The 15,736-nt window shown below is 40.3% G+C and overlaps 1 protein-coding gene across 4 annotated transcripts in view; it reads right to left on the bottom strand.

The window, feature by feature from the left end:
* The window catches only part of epha8 (eph receptor A8), a 100,446-nt gene extending 86,808 nt beyond the window's left edge, over positions 1-13,638 (bottom strand). For all 4 annotated transcript variants that reach the window (XM_020055863.1, XM_020055864.1, XM_010903634.3 and 1 more), the window contains exon 1: positions 13,344-13,638. In XM_020055863.1, coding sequence (XP_019911422.1) covers positions 13,344-13,434 — 91 coding nt within the window. In that variant the 5' untranslated portion in view covers positions 13,435-13,638. The remainder of the gene's footprint in view (positions 1-13,343) is intronic.
* Positions 13,639-15,736: the final 2,098 nt, after the last annotated feature.

Raw genomic sequence — 15,736 nt, 5'->3', positions numbered from 1 at the left:
GTTGGCTCGTATACTCCAGCTGACATGCTGTTATCGAGGCTGATCTCGTAATAAAGGGGAACTGTGCGCCGCCAATGACAGTGTTAAAAAACAACAAACAACAACATCAACAACCAAAAAGGAAATGGTTTTGCAGGTGGTGGCCACAGACAATTGCTCTCTCCTCATCCTTCCTGACTGATTCTCCTCTGGTTTTGTGTTTTGCTAGTGTCCTTGTCACTGGTAGCATGAGGCGGTACCTGCAGCCCATTGAGGTTTCACAGGAAGTCCAGCTCCTCCAGGATGGCTCATCCATGCATGCCGTCACATGAAGATTTGCTGTGTCTCTCAGTACCGTATCAAGGAGGAGATATGAAGGAGATACCAGGAGACGGGCCTTTACACAAGGAGAGCTGGACAGGGCTGTAGATGGGCATCAACCCAGCGGCAGGACCGGTATCTGCTCCTTTGTGCGAGGAGGAACACTGCCAGAGCCCTAAAATATTACCTCCAGCGGGCTACTGGTGTGCATGTCTCTGACCAAACTGTCAGAAACAGACTCCATGAGCGTGGCATGAGGGCCCAACGTCCTCTAGTGGGACCTGTGCTCACAGCCCAGCACCGTGCCGCTTTTGATTGGCATTCGCCAGAGAACACCATAATGGGCAGGTTTGCCATTGGCACTCAGTACTCTTCAAAAATGAGAGCAGGTTCAAATTGCCCACATGTGACAGAGGTGAAAGACTCTGGAGATTCCGTGATGAACATGATGCTTGCCTGCAACATCATCCAGCATGAATGGTTTGGCGGTGGGTCAGTGATGGTCTGGGGAGGCATGTCCTTGGAGGGTTGCACAGACCTCCACGTGCTAGCCAATGGTACCCTGACTGCTGTTAGGTAACAGGATGAAATCCTCAGACCCATCATAAGACCTTACGCTGGTGCAGTGGGCCCTGGGTTCCTCCTGGTGCAGGACAATGCTTGGCCTCATGTGGCCAGAGTGTGTAGGCACGTTCCCCAGACATGAATCTAATTGAAAACCTCTGGGATGTTATGTATTGGTGCATGTCCAGGAGCTCAATGATATCATCTGGGAAGACATCCCCTAGGACACCATCAGCTATCTCATCAGGAGCATGCCCAAACGTTACTGGGAGTGCATACAGGCACGTGGGGACCATACACACTACTGAGTCACATTATGAGTTGCCATGATGAAATTCACGCAAGTTGGAAGAGCCTGTGATTTTATTGTTACTTCGATGTGACTTTGAATCCAGCCCTCAGTTGGTTGGGGATTCTGGGTTCCATTGACCGTTGTTACGTCTATTTCCTTCATCAAGACCCGATGTGTGATTTAAGTGTTCCCTTCATGTTTTTGAGCAGGGTATATTTTGTGCTTTATGTTGCAATGTTCATTAAAAGACTAATGTTTTAACTTATATAAAATTAATGTATGAAATATGGAGGGGGACTATACACTTTTCTCAGCCAAAACTTTTCTATAGGTCTGGGAGCTTCTGGAAGTTTCTGAACATGTTTAATGGATATTATGAATCTATGACCAAAGTAAGATCCAATGGGATTTATTGGAAGAGTAGATGTGTTCACCCATATTTTGAATCAGACCCTCATTACAACATCGTTCCATAGTTTTAAGCAGCTTCTAATTGGCCCATTCATTCTGTCTCCTCCCCCTGTAAATATTCCCCAGGAAATTGCTATAAAAGAGAATATGTCCTCAGTCAACTTACCTGGTAAAATAACAGTACAACTAAAATGTAATTCAACATTAAAAACAATTGAAAGCCATCAATGAAGTAATTTCCTGGATTCAATAAGTTTATCAATTACCTCAGATATCAAGACTCCTGTAATTGTTTCAGTGTGTGTTCAAGTTGATGAAAAAACATTAATCACTCATCTAAAAGCATGAATGTGTTATTTCAAGGTCTAACCACATTCTTAAAGGTTGATTAAATATATCCATAAAATATCTATATCATATTCATGTGTTATATAGTTTATGCAAGAGTCTTGTTGAGTTCATATTATTTATGTTATGGTAGCGTTGTTACGATAAAAGCAGGGTGTCATAATTAAGTGTGCTTTGGCCACTCCACTGTTAGTTACTATTCCAAACCATGCTTTCAAACTTATACGGATATATAGCCTGTACCCAGTTGATTTCCCCCAACGGCCTGTGAGCTGATTAGGACAGCGCATCAGTGGGGGAGCCAACTTTAGAAACAAGAAAGCAGAGAAATGTGTTTTAGGTAGCCTCCACATTTATGGTCCCATAGGCATGTTACTTAACATCTTTATCTCACTGAGATCAATGGTGCCTGAAGATCCCCACAGGGTTAAATGCTCAAAGTACTTTTTTTTTGTGTTGCGTCTTTCACTTTCTGTTAGGTAGGCAGTTAGACGAGTTAACGTGTTTGAGCTATAAAGGTCACCATACACAGCCACTGAGCAGTGTTTTGTTCCTGACAGTACAATCGCTGCAGAGACTATGACTGCATTGCATTATACCATTATCCCACATTTTAATACAAGTTGTCCATGGTGAAAATTTTAATCTTTACCTCATCCAAGAATTTACTATCCAAGTATTCATTTTGACAACATTGGTGTTTATTCTGCTTCCAAATGTTCAAGTGATACAAAAATATCTGAGGTAAATGGTTCAAAGTGCCACATGGGGTGTAACCTTACATTTTCTCCATACATTAACACAAAATACATTGGTCCTTTGAAAATCCTTGAGATATCTCTAGAACTTGCATGTAGTCCACCTGTGGCCAATTCTTTAGAATAACATGATTCAGAAAGGCACACACTTGACTAGGTCTGATACTACACAGCGCATGTCAGAGCAAAAACCAAGCCCTGAAGTCCAAGGAATTCTCCATTGACCTGGAAAATTCTGTCAAGGTATAGATCTGGGGAATGTTATGGAAAATAAAATAGCTAAAGCATTGTACTTTTCCAGGAGCACAGTGGGCTCCACCATTGTGTCTTTCTGAAGCCACTGTACATAGCATTCCTTGCAAGTTCTAATCCCTCTATTACTATTTTCATTTCTTGTCATCATTGGCATTTTAGCTAAATTGTTACTTCACATATAAATAAAAATAAGAAAGCAAGAAACACTGACATATTTTTTTTTTACATCTAACACTGTTGACGAAACAACAGCCATATAATAAAACATGAAAATACCATTGTTATGTGTTTTTAAAGGTTTGAAAAGGGCATATGCATGTTTTCTGAGTTTCAGGAGCGAGTTGGAAACACGTTGACAAAAATGTGCCAAGGTCTAGCTCAGAGGTGTCAAAACGGAGGGTCGAGTGTCTGCAGGTTTTCGCTCTCAAATTGTACTTGATTGATTAATTAGGCCACTGATTGGTTAGTTTCTTCCCTCACCTGGTTGTATAGGTCTGAAATGGGTACCAATTTATAGGAAAAACCAAAAACCTGCAGACACTCATTTTGAAAGCACTGGCACTCTAGCTAGTGAATTAATAGTTGCTAGCTAGCTAGCTTTCCTACACTTTGTTGGTAATTTTAACTAGTTAAACAATGTGAAAAATGCGAAAATCTTTATCAGTAGGATTCTTCTGTGATTTCAACCTTTCAACTTTTGTGTGGTTAACTAAATCTGAAAATGTAAATAAAAGTGTAGCATTTCTTTAACTATTCTTTTTAGTATTTTACTTTTAAACCAGGCATCTTTATTAATGGTTTATAAATAAATTAATTCTAATGGGGAATTAAAAACCACTTCATCCAATAAAAATTGGTAATTAAAAAACATTTCAGCAGTATATCAACTTTGCATACTGTAGAACTTGAACACTAGTGTTATAGGTAAAAGTCACTATTGCACAATTATGACCATGATGTATATAGCTATTAAATGTTCCTATGCCACACATAGATCATACATAGATATGCACATGCATCTCATGTATGGAATTTATCTTTGTCTTTTCCAAAACTGTATATTTGGGTATTGGCATATTTATACCAGTTGTGTTGATTGATATATTTGCTGTGGTGGAAACACACTTTTCAGATTATTCATAATTATGATAAAACTGCATTGATCTACAGACCTACCTAAAATCAAGTATTCATAGCATTACTGAACAGTAATTAAATAACAAACAATGTATCCAATCACATTACAAATTATGTATAAAGTAAATGTGATATCAATTGAAATAATTCAAATTATAATATTTCACACAAAATATTATGTTAAAACCAGTACATATTTTGGGAGAAGACACATTTAATCTCCCAAACCCTTTCAGAAAATATGTTATAGTCTAATGAAACAAAAAATATCTTTGTCACAAAGCCAACATGGCTCATCACCCATAATATACAATAGCGAAACATCATGCTATGGGGCTGAATATTTTCCGCTGAGACAAGGGCTCTGGTCAGGATAGGGGGTACAATGAATTTCTTCAATATTTCAGTATATTTTTGTGCAAATCCTTCTGCCCTTTGCCAGAAAGCAGAAGTTAAAGAAGAATTTTACCATTGAACACAATAACAATCCAAAGTACAGCCAAATCAACCACATAATTGCTTGTAAAATGTGAGATCAAGGTCCTGGAATGACCCAGTCAGGGCCCTGACCTGTGGATTAACCAAAAGAGAGCTGTGCACAGGAGATACCCTTGCAATTTGACTGAGCTTGAACTCTTCAGCGAAGAGAATCACACAATTGCAAAATCCAGCTGTGGTAGGTTCTTGTAGACCAATCCAAACAGACATACTGCTGTAATTCAAACAAATGCAGCTTCCACAGTGTATTAATTTTGGGCTGGGTGCACTTTTGCAATCTAGGCAAAGATGAATTGTTTTTAATTATATTTTTTTCAGACAAAATCCATTTGTTTTTCACTTAAATATTGTTGGTTACACATATTAAATCGTATTAAAATTTGATTTTTCTTCATTTCAAGCGTTACAACTGCAAAAGTGTTTGTAGATGTTTCATAATGTAACAAAAAACAAGTACATATAGTTATTTATAACTATTACTGTGTTACCACCAATTCAACTTCCGGCCAAGCTCTCTAAAGAACATTATTTAATAGACTGTATCCAAGTGCCAACATATTCTCCTGATTATTTGTTTTCATGGATTACGCCTGTCTCAAAATAAACCTCTTTCACAGACTCTCTGCTGGTCAACATGCTGGTCAGGCTTTCAACAATATAACCTAAGTCCACAGTTGCAAAGTTGTGATAACTGAGAAAGATGATCATTACAGATCTCTAGATCTCTAGATCTCATCAAATTGGCAGCTTGAGCCGTGGGTGATGTCACCATAGACAGCGTAGTGATTTCTGGCTCCGAACACTGGAACAACCATTTTCTCTGATATTCATCACATTAAACATCGCAGGTCTATGTATCTTGCATTAGGTACCTGTACATCTCGTTAGCTCTATCCTGCAGTAGAAGAGTATACTGTATAATCCTACTCAGTGCCTCATTAGGAGCATGCCCCATTGTCTGTGTGGCACTTTTCATGTCCTGCAGTTTACTAGGCTGGAGGGGAAACTAACAGTGGGTTTCAAACGGAGACCAGAGGGAGAGGAGAGAGAAGAAGAGATAGCAATAATGAGAGAGACAAACATAAGGGTTGATCTAGGGACATGCCGGCAGCAAACCACCCAGCATCCCACTACTGGCTTGTGTGTGACCCGAGGCAGGGTCTGTCCATGGATGGGAGACCAGATGCAGCTGGAAGGGGTGTTAAGAGGACAGCAGAAGTGTTTCCTCTGATCTAAGAAGATCCCAGGTGATTGGGGACACTGTGCTGTGTATGCTGCGTCCTTGTCGAAGGGATGTTAAAAAGAAGTGTCAAGGTGTTCAAAGGTGTCAACTATGGTGTTCTGGGTAAATTCCAAACTCACACCGCTTCTGATCAATATCTTCTTTTCTAATTGGCATTAACTATTCCTCACAGTCAAATACTTGTAATTGTCAGAACGCATCCCTGTTTATTACATGCCCACAGTAGAGAGAAACATAAGAATGGCTCGCTTAAACAGCAGCCGACAGCGAGACAGAAAGGCGGATATATTTGATAGGTAAATTTTTTGTTGTCAATCAACATAAATGTTTGAATAAATAGTTATAAAAAAATATAGAAAAACTAAAATGACAAATCAATTTTATATTATAGCACTCCAGCTAAGAATTAAACATTGTTTTCATGCTACCAAGTTTTACAAATGCAAGCGCTTTGGCCATACTGTATTCTGGAACCATGGCTCTTCTCCAATTATGTTGGTTCCAGCCTACTTCCTGGTTGAGCGAGAATTGCACTAATATGCAGAACGGCTTGGCGGGAAGTTCTTTGTATAACACATGTCCCGAGCTTCCACTCTCCAGCGTTAGATGTAATTACAGAGGTACAGCCATATTCACAAGGGGACCAATATTTCTCTCTTCCCCCCTTCTGACAACCAGTTTGCAACATTCAGAAAATCTGCATGCCTGGCCAACATCTCTATTTGGATGTCAACCCTTCGCCTCAAGCTCCACCTTGACATGATGGAGCTGCTTTTCCTTTGGGGAAAGACCTGTGCCCTCCGAGACCTCCATATCACGGTTGACAATTCCTCTATTCCCTCTGGAAAGGCCTGTCCACTCCAATACCTCCATATCACGGTTGACAACTCTGCTGTTTACCTTTGCGTGATCCTGGTAAACACCCTGTTGCTCTCTGCAAACATCAAGTTGTTGACTACTGACGGCTCTACAACTTTGTGTAGTAAGACTTTACCTGCTTGTGCCATCATACCCTTGAAAACAATGCAGAATGGAGCAGCCTCCAATAGCCTGGTCCTGTCTACCTTTAGGCTAAAACACTACATCACTACCTAAACAACTTGTTCTCTCAGGACTAGAAGCCATACCAGCCGTAAAGGAGGACAGCTCCCGCTCAGCCCAGGTAAAGCTTTTCTCGGTCCCAACATCCCAATGGTCTTGTCCTGTGTCTGTCTAAATGTTTGTCAAATGTTTTATGAAATTATAAAAAAAAAAAACAGTATTATAAAAAAAAATCTAAAATGTTTGATTATCAACCTGCAATAGAACATGCTATGGAAAATATAAGTTGGGACGCTGTGTAAAATGCAATTAAAAACAGAATGCAATGATGTGGAAACCACTTATTCCTATATTTAGTTGAAAATTCCACAAAGACAACATATTAAATGTTGAAACTGAGATATTGTATAATTCTTGGAAGAATACGTGCCCCTTTTGAATTTGATGACAGCAACACATTTAAAAAAAATTGGGACAGGGGCATGTTTACCACTGGAAAAGTAATGTCATGCTAAAAACTAAACCAGGTTTGAGAACTGAGGAGATGAACTGCTGTAGTTTTGAAAGTGAAATGAATTCCCATTCTTGCTTGATATAGGATTTCAGCTGCTCAACATTACGTAGTCTCCTATTTTTCGTTTCATAATGTGCCAAATCTTTCAATAGGGGACAGGTCTGGCCTGCAGGCAAGCCAGTTTAGCACCCGGACACATTTACTATGGAGCCATGCTGTTGTAATACATGCAGAATGTGGTATGGCATTGTCTTGTTGAAATAAGCAAGGCCTTTCCTGAAAAAGACATTGTCTGGATGGCAGCATATGTTGCTCCAAAACCTGTATATATTGTCTAGCATTAATGGTGTCTTCACAGATGTGCAAGTCACCCATGCCATGTGCATTAACCCCCATACCATTACGGGTGCTGGCTTTTTCACTGTGCGCTGATAAGAAGCCATATGGTCCCTCTCCTCTTTAGCCCGGACAACATGGTGTCCACAACTCCCAAAAACGATTTCAAATGTAGGTTTTTCAGACCACAGGACAGTTTTCTACTTAGCCTTCCATCTTAAATGAGCTTGGGCAAAGAGAAGGCTCTTTTCTGGATCTTGTTTATGTATGGTTTCTTCATTGCATGGTGGAGTGTTAACTCGCATTTGTGGATGCAGCGACGTACTGTGTTCACAGGCAATGTTTTTTGGAAGTGTTCCTGAGCCTATGCAGTGATTTCCACTACAGAATCATGTCTGTTTTTAATGCAGTGAGACCTGAGGGCCTGAAGATCACGGCCACCCAAAATTGATTTTCGGCCTTGTCCCTTGTGTACAGATTTCTCCGGATTCTCTGAGTCTTTTATTGATATTATGTAGCATACATGATGAGATCCCCAAACTCAATTTTATGTGAAACGGTATTCTGAAATTGTTACAGTACTTGCCCATGCAGTCTTTCACAGAGTGGTGACCCCCCCCCCATCCTCACTTCTGACAGACCCATCCTCTCTGGAACGATCTTTTCATACCCAATCATGTTACTGACCTGTTGCCAGTTGACCTAATTAGTTGTGAGATATTCCACCAGGTTTCATTTTTTAACATTACACAAATTATCCAGTCTTTTGTTGCTTCTAGCACCACTATTTTGTGGCTGGCATCAAATTCAAAGTGGGCATATATTTTTCAAGAAGCAATACAATGTCTCACTTTCAACATTTGTTATGTTGTTTTTGTACTATTTCCTTTTGAATATAGGGTTTACATTATTTGCATACCATAACATTCTGTTTTTATTTACATTTTATCCAGCTTCCCGACTTTTTGGGAAATAGAGTTGTATGATGGACCAGGTTTATGCAAACATACATTTGCTCGACAATGTTCTTCAAATTTAAATACAGAGAGCAGATGTTGTAAATTCAGCTGCAAACCATCTACAGTATAGATTGTGAGTTTACTTTCGACACTTCCAAGGCACAGATGTGCATTTAAAAGGCTACATGAATTTGTAATTTTACTCAACAACCTGAAGTCCACTCAAATCACACATAAATATGTGTGAAACATATGTTCATTTATCAGTGTAACAGTGCTAACAGAGTTTAAACTTTTCTGTGTTTCATTTTCTTACTGACTCATATAGGAGGTTATCTGCTTTCTTTTACATGTATTATTCGTAATTGCCCTTAAGTAAAATCCCAGCAAGAAGTTAAAATATTATTTCCAAGCAAATCTCAACTGAAACCTTTAGGACATCCAATGCAAGTATTAAAAAAGAATAAGCTATCAGGGGAACATCTCTTTAGATTAATTGCAGTTTTATTATTATCAATTTATAATTATAAAATAGGATTTGGTGACATTTTAAGTATTTAATTAGAAAATAATTAACAGAATGACTGATAAACAGTACTAATCTATAAAAAACATCTACACTTCTGCTCTTTGTAAGAACATTGATGATGGATGTTTTTTCCTAAAAACAATATATTGTCCACATTGTAAAAACAACTATGTGGAAATATGTTTCTATACAATATTTCACAAAATTACAGTTGACAGTATAAAGGCTTTGAGTTGAAAGAAATTATATTTAGAAAAATGACAAACTTATCTTGATCATGATTATTCATATTGTACTTCGCAATTAGTTATTACTGTGCATTCAAATGAACATTAATATTGTACAGCATGGAAGGAAAGATTGTGGATAAATACATCCCATTTTCATACGTATTAAATGTAACATATCTGAATATTGTATCTAAAAAGGATATGAAATATGTCCAATCACATTTCTGTTTCTGTTAGTTTCTGTTAGTATATCTGGTGAATAGAACCATCAATAAGAACTGTAAAGTACTTAAACAGTTATATAACTATGAATAATAACATTAATGTAGCAGAGAAAAACAGTAATTATGGGACTGATTCAGGGCCGTACTTAATCAGAGAAGCATATAAGTGGAATGTTTAAAAGAAGTAAGTAACAAATGCACAATTCAATAATTGTGAAATATTTTTGTGGTGTAGAACAGAATTAAGGGGCAAATTAATGTTTTGACAGACACATAAAAAAGCTATATTTTTTCCAGGCAATTATGGATTAAATGATCTATATTTAACCAGCTTCAACAATATACTGTATAAATAAATGAATTTCCCTAAAGACACATTTGCTATGTTTTCTTTCCACAGAGCCTACATTTGGTGAGGGAGCATGGTTGTTCACTGCAGCCTCTACTAGCGTGAGTGTGTCGGTGGTTGCGTGATCAGCAGTGGCAAGACTTCAGCATAAATCACACACACCCCATCATGAGCTTGAAGCAGGAATTTGAGACTAGGACTGAAACAGTTTTTGTAGTATTCGACAGTCTGATTTTATTAGCGGCACATAGTATAATAAATGCATACTTTTTTATCATATTTTCTCATCATTACTAGATTCTAGTGATTGATATGGATGGAAAGAGAGAGGGAGGGGGAAGAAATGGCCCTAGAATGTGGGGTTAGGTCTATAACCTGTGTTCCCTGAGGGAAGCAATGAGTAACGACACTAATGGATTTGGTACCGAAGCATCTTAATTAACTGAAAACGTCAATACAATCACGCCTTGAACAAGGCCAAATGAAATGATGAGTCCCCTGAAGCCCCGCCTTACAGGTGCTATAAATTACGGCTCGTCCTTTGCTTCTCTGATCCAGAACCTCTCATTGTCACGCATGAGGGTGCATGTCCAACGAGGTGTCATACCTTGTTCCCTCCCTCAAGGTAGAGGAATTATAGAATTATCTTACGTTCCCTTTCTGTTGGTCACTCAGTACAACACTATGGAGTAATGACCGATCAATCCCAAATTCGGCCCAGTGAACACTTGAACAGACTACCTAGAGTAGCTGACCCAAGGAGCGAAGAAATGGCTTTCCCACAAGAACCCTGGAGTAGAATGCAACCGATGCACCACTCAGACACTCTCACCTCTCCCAGCTGAAAGCACACTGTGTTTAAGTCCAGGAACAGTGACATCCTTGCGATAAAACCTCACAATGACAACATTTGAACAATGCTCAGGACATTATTACCCCCTCATGGAGTGAGCTTGGACCCCACTAGGAAACACCAGCTTGTCGCTGTTATGTGACATGGAGATAGCCAGAATAATCCAATGTAAAGATGCTCTCTGGAAAGCGATCATCCCTTCCCCAGATTGTCAAAACAGGCAAAAATCTGGTTGAATAAGCAGGACCCAGAAGCAAGCTTGACATACGTTAGGTAATCTATGGGACACAGATCTTGTATGCATCCAGCACTACTGCAGCAAACAGAAGGCATGAAACTGGCACAATCATTCAGAGCAGAGACTGGTAAGACAACATCATAACCTTAAACCCAGAAGTTATGAATATTGTAATATCCCGCCCTCCCAAATTAATGTGTGACCTCCTATTTTTCCTCCATTCTACTGACTTACTGACTTTGTTTACAGCATTAAGTTAGGCGTTTTTAAAATGACTGCACAAAAAGTCACTCTCTATAAGTCTGCTAAATGGCAAAATAAACATATGGAAATGCACTCAGACATCAAGTGTTAATTCCAAATGCCATAGAGCTTGTTCTAACCGGCATCCATATTCACACAAATAATGGACCAGACAAGGGTATACAGCATACAAGACCACAGCAATTTTGACTCAAGTTGAGCACGACAACAGATTATTTAGCAACCGCTGGCGCTGGACTTAACAGGTACAACAGGTCTTACTTAGGTGAGAAAATGGATCTTACGTGATACACTTACTAGCAGTTGCAAAGAACCAAGATACAACCAAACCTTTTGGTCTGCTTTGCATACACCACTCTGTGGCAGCTGTCATTGCTAGCTTGATAACTATCTCATTTGCCAATGCTAACAAAGTGAGAGAGAAAACAGTTGGTTATATTAGCAAGAATACAACAATAACGTTAGAAATACAACAGAAACACACCTCAAGTACACAATCCCCATTCAATGGTGTCATACATACTAAGTGACCAACCTATAGCGAAACCTCATAATCCTCCTACCATGTTGTTACCCCATTCTCTTCTGTTCCTATCCCATAACCTTTCACTGACCTGAAGTGCCCTCTCTACCTTTTTCAACTTTCTACACTGCTCTAAACGGAGGGTGAACTGACCCCCTCATCCTCCCTCCCTCCTCTGTGCTTACTTCTTTCTGGGATAAATACAGAAATCCCCCCATATCTCTTTCTATCACTCATTATTTCTTGGGCGGTATTAAGCTGATGCTGCTAAAGTTGTGAGGGAGCTGACAGTCAAGCCGAGGCTGACAGCTGAGTCTCAGGAGACTGGACTAATGACAAGGACAGAGACCTCTCCTGTCACACATATAAAAACACACACACATACAAACACTGGGTCAGATGTGCCCAACGCATGCACAGAAACAGCCCTCCACTGGGTGACAGGGGACACAGAGGAGAGGTGACATGAGTTTAACACGTGGAAAAAGCTGATGCTGTCACAAGATCATGGGATGAAAACAGGAAGGACGAAAACAATCCCTGAAATGGATGTTATTGTTTTTTTCTTAGCGTCTGTTGTTTGTCTACGGGCTCCTCAGAAACATGAATTCATCTCGTAGTTTTATCATGAACACATTTCTGAATAAAGGAGGGCTGTCCTTCAGTCCCGAAGGCTGAAAAACAACAACAAAGATTTCTTCCTCTCTGGGGATGTGACCCCCAGCATGGTCTGATCTACAAAGGACTTAGATAACACTGATGGATATGAAGCAAGAATATGTCATTTAGTCACTGGACACAACAATCAATTAGTCTGTAATCTAACCTTGACCTGCTGCCTAGAGCTGACTCCTTTACAGGCACAAATATCTGAAAAAACACTTTGATCTGCTGTGTATTCATGTATGTGAAAGAAAGACATAAATGTAATCTCTCTCATGCAGACATAGATGCATACCAGTTCATGATTGTCCAAGCCATATGAGCAATCTCAGCGTATGTAAAAACACACACATAGACTCCCATCAGCACCTGCACGTGCACATACACAAACACGCACACACACAAACACACGCACCCACACAGACACACAGAAACGCATCCACACACACACACCCACCCACACACACACATACACACATACACATACACAGAGCATCCCCATACAAGATCTTAGTGTTGGGCAAACTTAGACTCATTTCATAAGGTTGAACATTTTGACATAGAAGACTTCTAGATAGGGCTCAATGTTCAGTGTGTGTGCGTGCGTGTGTGTGTGTGTGTTAGCTGGTTCTGATTTCATAATTCAGCTCAACTCCACTTGTGTGAAGTTAATCCTGCTCAAGCTTTGAGAGAAACAAATTACGCTTGTCCACACAAATGAACACGTGTGTGAGAACCAGTGTGAAGGCACTTCCAGCCTGGCACATTCACACGGATGGACATGCACATTCACACAGACACACTCCTGACTCACCTTCATTGTTCTGGTTGTTTCCGGTGGTGCCCAGTGCCTGTACTGATATAGTCCATAGAAACAGTGCTACAAGCCCTGGATCTGAAGCCATGGCGCTCACACACACACACACACACACACATACACAGGCATACACACACACACACTACCAATCTCCCACTCTCTTCCTATCTCACTCCCTCGCTCTTACTGTCCCTCTCCGACTCTGTTGAAGCGGAGCCTGAGCCAGCGCTGAGTGTGTGTGTGTGTGTGTGAGGGGCTGAGGGCTCATTGGGCTAGAGTTAGAGACTGCCTCTGTGCCTCTCAGCCTCTCTGTCTGCTCTCACACATGCATACACACTCACCAGGCAGCGGAGGGGTGGGACTAGGCTGTCACTCCAACACTCAGTAACCAGTAAGACGGCAGGATTTGCCTAGTCCACTAACCAATGCTCTCACGATGCTTCACCTTTACCCGTTCTACCTTAGAGCCCCTCCTCCCTCTCTTTCTTTCTCTCCCTCTCTCTCTCTCAGTGTCAATCTGTTTTGTGTCTCTCTCTCTCTCTCTGATGTTCCCACTATCATTCTTTTTCACTGTACCACATACACTTTTGATCTTCTTTTACTCTCTGGCTCTGTCGCTTGTTTGCTGCCTGCATCTCAGTCTTTCTTTCACTCTTTCTCCCAACCCTGTCATCTTGCTCTCGGCCTCGTTTGCTCTCTCTCTACCCCACCTCTACCTCTTCCCTGGCGCTGACATTTCTCTTCCCTCGGTTTTATCTCCACTCACCCACATGTCCCACATATTCTAAAAGCAAAACAACCTTGCACCTAATTAGTATAGTCTTTTTTTTGTCCTTTCTTGTGTCTGTTCTTTTATATCAAGAGAAACATATGTTAAGTTATTCATGTTAATGAAAACCACTTTATTTAGGTTGGAGTGGAATACAGGAGAAAGCGCAACTAAATGCAATCAATAGTCAGCGGCGTGTGTGTCTGTATACATGTGTGTGTGTGTGTGTGTGTGTAGGCTTCTTATTGCTCTGAACAGCCAAATCTTAAATGTTTCCTGTGGCGAATATCTGATTCAGATATTCAACGTCCTGGTGGGATGTTGTGTGTGGGAGTGTTAGATTCAAGGACAATGACCAGATATTGATCCTGCTTAGCAATGACATTATTACAGAAGGTTCACAGACAAATCTTTGTGTGTGTGTTTTGTTGGTGGGGGGGGGTTGCACGTGCGCATGCGTGTTTGATCAAGATCGTGCCAACTCAAACAGACGCCCTTTTCCAAGCTCCTTGGCAGATTTGCAGCATTTAATCATCACAATGATGCCTTATGTTAATTGCACCACTGGTATCATATCCTACAGTTAACAATAACTATTGGACAACAGATCAGCAGTTGATCACCAAATCTCGACATATCCGACATCCCTGGGGCAGACCCTTTATTTGAATGAATCCTTGGAACAGGCGGACTGACTGCTGGGACTCTTTCCCAGTGTAAACGCCGGAGGAGGCAGAACTGTCCACTGCAACAAAGCATTCGACTAGTAAAAGTCCAAGCTCTGGGGGACAACATCGACTGACCTCTGGGATAATAATCATTCCTCACCTCAGTTATAGCATGACATCACCAAACTCTCATCTAATATATTGTTGTGAACATTAGGGACACATGTTTTTTTCACAGTGCCATTAAAGTTCCTCAACATGTCCTAATATCAGCAATTGATGCATGGCGCTGCAAAGTAGTTATTTAACCTTTTCACGCGTGAGTTTCAAATATTCCTTACCGACCCCCCAGCGTGAGTTTTTTTGCACGTGACTTCGGTACTCTGCAGCATTTGAACTCACGCCAGCCTTTGAACAGTCACCTTGCTAGGTAAGGAACACTACATGCATTGCATTGCAAGCTTCTCTCGTTGACTCGAATTCTAAGAGCTACAAAAAAGTTGGTTGATTTATTACTGTAGCTAGCTAGAAAACGTAAGCTAACCGCTAGCAAACGTCAGCTGCTCGCTAGCTAACAAATCGTGACCAGTTATTCAATGCAGTGAAAATGAATAAACTATATAAAATGCATACAACGGGGAACGTAACTTCTAGAAAGTTTTTGCAATGGTTTTGATCGGTAGTAGTCGCTAATATAATTCGTTTTTGTGCATTAGTGTTGGCTGTCTGTTGGTACGTAAGTAACACTTCATGTCCCGATTTGAATGCTTTCTACCTGGTTAATATCATAGTATGGTCTTGAAACAATTACAATCAGGAAATAAAGTTATAAACACTGTTTGAGCTAAATGTGAGTAAATAATAGCGCGGTTTTACCAGCCATTGTTACGTTACTTGTAGCTAGGTATGCTAATGGTGCGTTCTAAACATGACGTTCTAATCACACCGGTGTG

Source organism: Esox lucius, chromosome 17 (assembly GCF_011004845.1).
Source record: "Esox lucius isolate fEsoLuc1 chromosome 17, fEsoLuc1.pri, whole genome shotgun sequence".
Lineage (NCBI taxonomy): Eukaryota > Metazoa > Chordata > Actinopteri > Esociformes > Esocidae > Esox > Esox lucius.
The sequence above is the reverse complement of the archived record's forward strand: the minus strand, read 5'-3'. Positions and strand labels throughout refer to the sequence as shown.